Genomic DNA, 10,848 nt, shown 5'->3' on the forward strand with positions numbered 1-10,848 from the left:
AAAAAAAAAAAAAAAAAAGAAATTATTCTGACTGCCGAATGGGGGGCTTGGAGGGGAGAGGTGAGGATCCAGTGACAGGAGGGCAGTGTGGTGGAGAGGAGAGCAGAGGAACAGATGGGGAGTTTCTGCTGGAATTGAGGACTTGGGCGCTGACATGGATTCCAATGAGATCACACTTGGTGTTTGTCCGAGCTTGAGTGGTCACCATCAGGCCCCACAGGATTTGGGCAAGCTGACTCTGCTTCCAGGGTGTGTACGTGGCAGTGGAAGGCCTGCCTTGGCACCCGGATAGCTCAGCCCACAACTCAGACCTTGCTCCTCTCTTTGGTGCTCAGGCTAATTTGAGAGTCATAGAATAGTTCCGGGAGTGTTTATTCACTGGCTACGAGCCGAACACTGTGCCAGACTTGGGCAGTACAGAGGCGACCAAGAACAGCCTCTTCCTTTGCTCCCCTGGAGCCTATGTCCCAGTGGGGGCAGTCATCAACAACTATGGAGTCATGGCATCTGGAGGGGGATGCTGCCCTAGAGCCGTGGCGCGGGGAGCAGGCTTGAGCTAAGGAGGTGGCAGTCCAGGCACAAGGAATAGCACATGCAGAAGCCTGGGAGGAAGGAGCTGGGTGAGGGGCAGAAGCAGGCTGGGACATCGGGTGGGGAGGGGTGGAGGGATGATCAGGTAAGAGGACTGCAGGGGCAGGCAGTGAGGACTGGCCAGGTATGTCTTAGAAAGCTTGCCCTGACCCAGATGTGCAGAGAGGATGGGTTGGGGCAGGTGTGGGGCAATCACTGTGGTCTCTTGGACAAAGTGGGGGAGGGTTGGTACTTGGGTAGAGAGAAATAATAAAATAATAATTACAATAATAAACAATAAAATTGCTTCATAGCGTTATTACTGGCACATAATAAATGCTCAATAAATGTTAGCTATTACCTGCATGATAACTGCTAGGTTTTGGTGGGGCAAACCCAGTTTGGTTTCAGATATGTTGAGGGTGAGGCATTTAAAGTCATCAGAGAGGAGGAGACCATAATAAATAGATTAGAGGACACATTATTGACTGATATTTCCACACTGTCTGTGTGGAAAGTGATCATCCCCCGGTCCTAGCCTTGTCTCTGAGTAGTCGCATGTTTCTGGGGACCACTCCCCAGAGCCTCTGTCTCCCATCTGCAATGTGGGGATGGTGGCATCTCCCTCACAGTTTTGTCTGAGGGTCAGATCACTAAGGTGGGACACTCAGTAGGCTCCTAGATGACACATGCCTGTAGGGGCGGTATTCATATTACTTTACCCATTACCGTCCTTTCCTCTCCATCCTTCCACCACATGCCAGTGGGGAACAGGAATAAAGAGCACATCATATGTTGCCAATTACAGGATTGTTCATTTCCACTCTGAAAGGCCTCTTGCATGCCATCTGTGTGGGTGATTGCCTTTTCTCTTATCTGTTGTTTTCCCTTCCCTGTTTTTGTTCTCTGTCTCTACCACTCCCCTTTTTGTCCCATGACTCCAGTCCCCAGACCCATGGTGGGTTCCCTTTGGGAACTTGTGTGGACCCTGGGCATTTCCGAGCAACTCGACTGCTGGGGTTGATGAGTTCTTGGATTAGGATATGGTAAAGGTCTTAATGCAAAATAGCAACAGCTGGTCCTAATGAGAGGCGTAATAACAATCCCTTCACATGGCTGATTTGGGGCGTATCAGTTTGCCCTGCAGTGTTGTGAGTATCAGTCAGTGATAACGTTTGCAGTTCCATAATTCAGCACTCTTTCCTTGGCACTAGATGAGAGCAGTCCTTGCGTGCCGGAATGAGTCATGTAATAGCAAAGATCATTCTTACAAATAATACACATCTCTTTCCATTATTCCAAAGACAAACATTGGTGGTGATGTCACTGGGGTTTTTCATAACCTTTTGTGGACTCCTGACTGGTCTTTTCCAAAACAAACGTGGTGTGTGTGTCTGTATTTTAGATACTTTTTCCCTCTTGCTGCTTTCTCCTTCTTCAGAAGTATACAATTTTGCAAAATAAGCCTAACATCAGCTGAGCCTGTGCAAGTGTAAAAAGGTAGTTTTTCAGGTTTTTGCTTCCCTGGGGCCTTGTGCCCAGCTTCTCTTTTTGGGGCTTCACCTGGTCTCTGGAACCAGGCTTCCAGCTCTGCCACTTATTATTACCTGTGTGATCTTTGGTAAGCTCCTTAACCTCTCCCTACCTCAGTCCCCTCATCTATGAAATAGGATTAATAACAAGCTATCTCACAGGCATGTTATGAAGATTGAGTTGATACATTCTGCATGCCTGAAACGGTGCCTGGCACGCTCTTAGAGGCTGAGTATCCCTAATGTGAACATTTAAAACCCAGAACTTTGTGAGCACCGACATGGGGCTCAAGGGAAATGTTCCTTGGGACATGGATTTTGGCTTTTCTGATTTGGGATGCTCAGCCAGTAAGTATAATGCAAGTATTTCAAAATTGGAAAAAATTCAAAATCCAAAACACTTCAGGTCCCAAGCATTTCGGATAAGGAAAACTAATACTCAACCTGCATTATCACCATTTCCATGTATTATTACATTTTTTTTTTTTTTGAGGCAGGGTCTTGCTCTGTTGCCCAGGCTGGAGTGCAATGGTGCAATTCCTGCTCACTGCAGCCCCCACCTACTGGGCTCAAGCACTCCTCCCACCTCCGCCTCCTCTGAGTAACTGAGACTACAGGTGCACACCATCATGCCTGGCTAATTTTTTAATTATCTGTATAGACAGAGTCTCCCTATGTTGCCCAGACTGATCTCAAACTCCTGGGCTCAAGCGATTCTCCTGACTCAGCCCCGCAAAGTGCTGGGATTACAGGTGTGAGCTACTGTGCACAGCCTACATTTTCTTTCTCTTTCTCTTTTCTTTTCTTTTCTTTTCTTTTCTCTTCCTTCCTTCCTTCCTTCCTTCCTTCCTTCCTTCCTTCCTTCTTTCTCTCTTTCTGTCTCTTTTTCTTTCTCTCTCTCTTCCTTTCTCTTTTCTCTCTCTTTTTTTTTTTTTTTTTTGAGACAGACTCTTGCTCTGTCACCCAGGCTAGAGTGCCGTGGTGTGATATTGGCTCACTGCAACCTCTGCCTCTTGGGTTCAAGGTTTCTCATGCTTCAGCCTCCCAAGTAGCTGGGACTATAGGCACACACCACCATGCCCAGCTAATTTTTGTATTTTTAGTAAAGTCAGAGTTTCGCCATGTCAGCCAGCCTGGTCTCGAACTCCTGACCTCAAGTGATCTGCCCGCCTCAGCTTCCCAAAGTGCCGAGATTACAGGTGCGGGCCACTGCACCCAGCCAACCCAGCCTACATTTTGTTTATGAATCTGGATTTAGCTGTTTCATACTGTTCCACTGAGCAGACATACTGCGGTTCACCCTGAGACATGCTGGTTCTTTCCTCACCTTAAGGATGCTAGTGGATGGCATATAGACAAGGTCTGATTCACTGGCAAAATCTTCCCCCTTCCTCAGCTCTATGCCTGACTGTGACTTGCATCTTGCCAGGCCAGTGCATTTCCTTTTCTGGCTGTGATCAGAATTTTCAAGCCTCGAGACCCCACTTTATTCCTGTTGTCCTGGTTCCGGCTTTGGGAAGCGTGACCTTTCAGGCCTGCTCAGAGACACCCCAGTGCCCTTTGTGCATTATCAGCCTTACAGAGACTCCACGGTCAGGAATTTTTGTGGCAATGGAACTGCTGGGGTTTCATCTGCAAATGAAAACCACCTGGCCAGCTGCTTGGGTCAGATGGAAACCAGATGGGAGAAATCAGGGGCGGGCAGCCTGGGGCAGCGTCCCCAGTCACATCATCTTTCCACTTCCTCTTGCCCCCTCGCCTCCCCTGCCTGCAAAACGATTGTTATTAACCCATCACCTCCTCCAATGCCCAGGCAGTTCCAGGATACAGGGTTCTCTCACCCAGGCCGTGGCCAGCCCAGAAGATGTGACCCAGAACCTAGAAAGGTGACACGTACTTTAGATCTGAGGGGGGAGGAGGAGCAACAGGTGGCCATGGCCATCAGGGTTGAAATGTTAACTGCCAGGGTGAAGGGAGAAGTAAATAGCAAAGCTGATGGAATCCACAAGGCACAGTCTACCCCCAGGAAATGTTTTGGCGAGGTGACAACTTTTTGCCAAAGTAGGGAGGAAAGTTGGTCTGGTCACCAGGCAACTTCTAATGTGAATCATCTGCAGTTGAATAGGAAAAAAGCCCTGCAGCATTTATCATGGGGAGTTGATGCTGAAACACTGCATCTTTCTCTGGTCCACATTGCCCCCACTGTAACCAGGTTTGTTTCCGTGGTTCAGAGAGGAGACAGCTTGTGAGTTTTTACCTCTGGGCTTTGTGGATTAAGGTGGTTGTCAGAGAGGGAAGTAATGTATTATTTTCCATCTCTAAACACTCCTCAACTTGGGGCAACGAAAGTAGAAAAATATTAATCAAATGCTCACCCGGAAGTGGGAAAGGGAGGAGGAAAGGAGATATCCTATTCACAGTGGTTGACAGCCAGGAGTGGAGCTCTGCCGCTTGGAAAATGGAAAGCCCCTCATGGGTGGGCAGTGCCTGGAGAGAAGTGGGCATGTGGGATGTGCGCAGCGGTGCACCACCCTTCTTGGAGATATTTTGGCTTCCCACCCTATAGACTGGGGCCCCTTGATGCGCAGTTGGCTGATAGGTTGGCTGGCTACTACTAAATTTTCCTCCAAAAGAAAAGTCTAGCCATGCCAGGCCTGAGGGGTATCCTGAGCTCCACCCACTCCCTGGCGGGGTGTGTTTCACAGTTCCCTCGAGTAAGCCCTCCCTCCGCCCTCTTCTCCACGCTGACGGAAGCTTATTAGAGTGCAGGGGAGTGAGGGTGTCATTAGAGAGCAACACTGAGCCTGTTCTAATTCTTAAACCTAAAATGAACTATGCTTTCACTACCGTTAGTTGCAGATCTCTTAGATGGCACCAGTGCATCGGAGAGGCCCAGCATTCTGGCGAGGCCACCGAGGCAGAGAGGAGCAGTGTGGCCTGCGAGCTGCTGGGGCTAGGTTGGATGGGGCCAGTGAACCGTGCCCTCCTCCACCAGCTCCCAGGGTGCTGCTGTGCTGCCCTGGCCCTGATCTTAGGCTGGCATCCCCCAGGTGTGTCTGTGCAACTCACCATTTCGCTGGATTGCTGCATCCACAAAACACTTTCAGGAAGGCACAAAAAAAGATCTTGTGGTTTCAGCTTTCTATGATGATGCTGAGTTCCCTCAAATATTAGGTCTGGGCTGGGTGCAGTGGCTCTCGCCTATATCCCAGCACTTTGGGAGGCCGAGGTGGGCAGATCACCCGAGGTCAGGAGTTTGAGACCAGCCTGGCCAACATGGTGAACCCCATCTCTACTAAAAATACAGAAAAAATTAACTGGATGTGGTGGAGTGCACCTGTCATCCCATCTGCTCAGGAGGCTGAGACAGGAGAATCGCTTGAACAGAGTGCGACTCCATCTCAAAAAACAGAAAAAGGATTAGGTCTGGTGCTGCCCAATGTCTCTGTCTAGGTCAAGTTTAAAATTCGTCAGTATTTTTCTTTCCCACTTTAAAACAAAGCAACAACAACTACAAAATCCTTCTCTGCAGAAGGATGATAGAAGAAAGAGAGAGGTTGCACCCAGTGAGGGCTGGGATGGGCACACCTCCTGGGGGCCATGATAATCTTGAGTGTGGCAGGTGTTATTTTCTGGGCAGTGGAGTGGTAATTTGAGAAAATATACTCAGTAATAGTATTTTTTGTCTGGAAAGTAAAGCGAAGAGTGGTTTTTGCACAGTACAAACCATAGAGGGTAAAATTGACAAAATTCAGTTGGTATGATGGATCATGGATTTCCAGAGACTGAAATCATGTGATAAAAAAACTTGGGGCTGGGCGCGGTAGCTCAAGCCTGTAATCCCAGCACTTTGGGAGGCCGATCACGAGGTCAGGAGATCGAGACCATCCTGGCTAACACGGTGAAACCCCGTCTCTACTAAAAATACAGAAAACTAGCCGGGCAAGGTGGCGGGCGCCTGTAGTCCCAGCTACTCGGGAGGCTGAGGCAGGAGAATGGCGGGAACCCGGGAGGCGGAGCTTGCAGTGAGCTGAGATCCGGCCACTGCACTCCAGCCCGGGCGACAGAGCAAGACTCTGCCTCAAAAAAAACAAAACAAACAAACAAAAAAAACTTGGAGTTCACAAAATACATATAAAAGGAGGGGAAAAAATCACTCAATCTTTCCACCCAAGGAATTTTTATATATCATTTCCCGGATTTGGGCATTTTTTTACTCACTTGATAGTACATTTTTATATTCAGTTTTGCTAATTAAACATAAAACATTTTCCCACTGTGCAGTTGTAAGGGTTACACAGAAGATGAGATCCCTTCCCTGTTGTTAGGGGAGATTATTTCCAGTTTTTTTGCCATAGAGCAGTGGGCATCTTTGTTCATCAGCTTGAGTGATTTCATTAGGGTAGATTCCTAAGAGGGTATGAATATTTTAAATGATTTTGACATGTACCTGCCCATTCATTACTTTCTAAGAGAGTTGCACCCATTTGTACCTTTTCAGGCTTCCAGATTGCCTTTCCATCCTCACATCATTGTGCCTTTTATGTAGTTCGTAATCTTCCACTTGCCTTTACTTCTTACATGGCTCATTGTCATATTACTCACTTTAACTTTTGCCAATGTCTTTTCACCATAATTGAGTACTTCCAGGGACTAACATGTTGTCAGGGGTGGCTTTCAAGTTTCTGTTGAAAGAGAGAAAAATGTTCTCAGTTTTCCTGCATGCAGTGCATCCTGAACTTGATTTGGACACTCTGACCAGTGCCGTCTTCCTTTGGCCACCTGGCTTTGAAGTGAGCCTGGCAGTGCAGCCTGAGCCTCAGGAATGCACTTTCAGGGCCACGCTCTTCCTGCCTCCCGGGTAGACTGGAACTGACCTCGCTGACCCTGATGCCCTCAGATTATCTGTTGAGCCTCTCTGCCGAGGGCTGTTTGTCCAGGTGATGCCGGGAGGCCTCCAGCTTCCTCTGTTCCTGCTACAGGGTCTTACCATGTGCTCTTGAGGGTAGAGCATATAAAGCCGTGGACTGCCCTCCTGCACAGCCCAGCACTCCCTACCTCTAGTGATTGTTTTGTTCTTTTTTTAGCTGCTTTATTGAAGTCTGATTTACATATAAAATTCTGCAGCTTTAAGTGTACAGTGCCGTTTTGTACATTTTTAGGAAATTTACAGAGTTGTGCATCCATAACCACAATCCAATTTTGGAACATTTCCATCACCCTCAAAACACCCCCTGCCTGCATCCATTTGCAGTTATTCTTCATGCCCACTCCTGCCCCAGGTCACCATTCACTTTCTGTCTGGCCATTTCATATGTGTGGAGTCACATGGATTATTTTTTAACGAACTTATTTGATTCTAAAAGTAATCCCTGTTGGAAAACATCTGGAAGAATAGGAACCAAGTTGTTATTGGCAGTTACCTTTGGGGAGTCTCAAGGTGGTGAGATCACAGGGTGACGTTTCACTTTCTATAATGCATTGACTTTCCTACTGAGAGCCTATGTTACATTTATAATCAGAAGGAAAGGGCAAAGGGGGGAAGTGCATGTTTTACTCTTGGAAAATGCAAAAATGTATAAAGAGAATTAAAAAAAAAAAGTCACTCAAAATTCCCCCTCATGGATAAAACCACTTTTGCTTTTTTTTGCGGGTTTTTGTTCGAGTTTTCTCTTGAGCACATTTTTAAAATATAGCTTTCAAATTTGCGTCCTGCTTTTTCCTATTGGGTCACATAAGTCTTATTCCCACTTACTTAAAACACGTTTGCAAACTTCCTGTTAATGATCGTACAGTTCTTCATCTTACAGTTGTACCGTAAGTTCCTCATGTTGGACATGAAGGCTGTTTTCACTTTTTGCTGTCATAAGTTATGCTGAAATGCATATCTTTGTGTCAAAGCTTTCTCTAAGACCTTTGCAGATCTTGTGGGTTAAAAAAAATTTTAGAAGGCCAGGCATGGTGGCTAATGCCTACAGACCCAGCACTTTGGGAGGCCGAGGTGAGCAGATCACTGGAGATTGGGAGTTTGATACCAGCCTGGCCAATGTGGTAAGACCCCATCTCTACTAAAAATACAAAAATTAGCCGGGTGTGGTGGTGTGCACCTGTAGTCCCAGCTGCTCGGGAGGCTGAGGCAAGAGCATCGCTTGAACCTGGGAGGTGGAAAGGTTGCAGTGAGCCAGGATCACGCCACTTCACTCCAGCCTGGGCAGAGTGAGATTCCATCTCAAAAATTAAAATAAAATTAAAAACATTTTTTTTCCCCCAATTTAGCTATCTTACAAAATTGCTTTCTAGATCACCTCTCTGAATTTCACCTACATATTGGAATTGCTTACTTTGGCTGGAGGATTGGCTTCTTTGTGTCAGTTTGAGGCATGAGGTGGGGAGCGGCAGAACAGCCAGGCCAGGGCCTGGGAAGATGGCAGGGTCCTTAGAGCCAGAGAGCAGTTATGTTTGTAATCTAGAAGGGGCTAGGCACGTTGTGTTTTCTGTAAATAATCCCTTCATGTTCATCATTAGTTTTCAGTAAAGGTTTGTTTGTTTATATGAGTGAGAAAATGTTTTCGTTGTTTTAAGAGGGTTGGACCCGAGGGAGTTTTGAGCAGATGCAAGCCCAAGTTGTCACAGGGTAGGGAGGTGGCAGCTGGGTGTCTGAGACCTCAGGATTGGGGTGTTGCAGACAGATGGAGGGGCAAGCCCTGGGGCCATGCACACTTCAGGAGAGAGAGGGATTGAGGCCAGAGACACACCTGCCTCTTTCTATGGGAGACACTCCTGCTGAAGCTCTTCATTGGTGAAAATCTGAATAGTGTTTTTTTAACCGGAGGGGACGTTTGGGGAACAGAGGGGCCCTATGAACCCACCAGGTATTTCATTCAGACTTTTGTGTGTGTGCACTCCCTGGAGAGAGAGTCCATAGCTTTCATCACAGAGTACCCCAGAGGCTTTGAGTCCCTCTTGGTGAGGAAGGCTGAGTCTGGGACGTGCCTCACTCTGCGGCCACACAGAGCATCTGCCAGGCAGCCTTGCCCAGGTGACCTGACCTCTCTGCCTTGCTTTCCTTGTTTATAAAGTACCTGACATGGTGTCTGGCACACCAGAGACACTCAGTGTCACATCAAAGCTGTTGTCTTTTTTTTCTTTAAAAAAAAAGAAAGAGAAAACAATAACTTAAGCATACCCTGAGAGAAAGCTGTTGTTTTAATTTTGGCTCAGGGAGATTTCCAAGGCAACTGTGGACCAGAAACTGACATCAACAGCCTGAGGTATCGCTAAAGCCAGGCTGTAAGTCCGGTGGTGCTGCCGTGATTGTATTAATATTATACAGTGTCTTATTTTAAAATAAGGAATGGATTTTTATCTTTTATTTTTATTTGAGATAGGGTCTTGCTCTGTTGCCCAGGCTAGAGTACAGTGGTGTGATGATTGCTCACTAAAGCTTTGACCTCCCAGGCTCAGGTGATCCTTCTGCCCCAGCCTCCCGAGTAGCTGGGACTACAGGCATGGGCTACCATGCCTGGCTAATTTTTTTGTATTTTTTGTAGAGATGGGGGTCTCAGTATGTTGCCCAGGCTGGTCTCGAACTCCTGGGCTCAAGTGATCCTCCCAGCTTGGCCTCCCAAAGTGCTGTGATGATAGGCATGAGCTACCACTCCTGGCCAGGAACAGATTTTTAAAATCCTGTTATAAAAGTAAGGTCATTGTAGAGCAGGATGTAATTATGATTTATTTTAAGGTATTTTGTTGGGGGAAGGGTATGAAGTCAATGGTAGACATCTACGTATTCACTCCTCTGGACGCTGATAGGATGGATGTAAGTAGCATCCTTGAGCGCCACTGGCATAGAGGTCGTTTGCACCGCACAGAGGAGCTGTGTTTGTATAACGTGGAGTAGGCAGCCAAGCTGAAGGCAGGAGCAACGGAACTTTCCTAAAAACAAACCAGAGTTGGAAATTCTGGAGAGCCTGCGGCATCTTTACAGGAAGCCAGGGAAGGAAAAGCTGTCCAAACCAAAGGGTTTTTTGGTGATTTTTGAGGACCCTGTGTTTTTCAGTCCTTCAGAGCAGCTGGGCTGCTACAAAGCTACATTTAGGGTTTCCTTTGGCCCCCTGCCCCAGGAGGGCTTTCCTGGACCGAGTGCGAGTGTAAGAAAATTGCCTAATGTCCAGTAAACATTCGACTCATACTGGCCTTAAAGCTTGCAAGAGCCTGGAGTAGGTGGCAACCAGGCCTTACGGTAAGGGAACTTTTAAGTTAGTGTTGCCTAATTTAAATTTAAAAAGCTTTTTGTTACAGAGAATTTCAAGCAGGTGATATAATGAGCCCCCAGTTATGTCACCCAACTTCAGCAGTTATCCTCTGTGGCCAGCGTTGTTTCAGCTGCTCCCGCTTGCTCCACACCCCCCATTCCCCAGCTTGAATCCATTTGAATCAGATCCTCTGGTGTAATTGTCATGAGCAGTCGGGGTCTTTCCAGTCTGAGAGCTGAATTCTAACACTGTACCCGATGTAAACAACGGGACTAAGCACTGACTTTTGTTTTTTGGAAATTGTCAGTTAAAAAATTTGTGAGCCTTTTTTAGGAATATAGTAATAATGTAGCCTCATTGAAACTGGAAATCACAAACAGGGTTTAAAGATGACAGAGCCCTTCATCTTTCAGCATTTGGAGCTATCACTGTGATGACTTTTAAGGGCCCTGTGAATAGCTCTCCTGCGCTTTTTTTTTTTTTTTTTTTTT

General features: G+C 46.9%; 1 protein-coding gene across 2 annotated transcripts in view; it reads left to right on the forward strand.

The window, feature by feature from the left end:
- Window positions 1-10,848, forward strand: part of CAPZB (capping protein (actin filament) muscle Z-line, beta) — a 146,419-nt gene that overhangs the window by 30,668 nt on the left and 104,903 nt on the right. The window contains exon 1 of one of the 2 annotated variants that reach the window (XM_011934023.1): window positions 3,499-3,988. The exons of the other annotated variant lie outside the window; for it this stretch is intronic. Coding sequence (XP_011789413.1) covers window positions 3,773-3,988 — 216 coding nt within the window. The 5' untranslated portion in view covers window positions 3,499-3,772. Of the gene's footprint in view, window positions 1-3,498; window positions 3,989-10,848 lie in introns of those variants that run through there. 2 annotated transcript variants of the gene reach the window in all.

This window comes from Colobus angolensis, unplaced genomic scaffold (assembly GCF_000951035.1).
Source record: "Colobus angolensis palliatus isolate OR3802 unplaced genomic scaffold, Cang.pa_1.0 Scaffold130, whole genome shotgun sequence".
Classification (NCBI taxonomy): Eukaryota; Metazoa; Chordata; class Mammalia; order Primates; family Cercopithecidae; genus Colobus; species Colobus angolensis.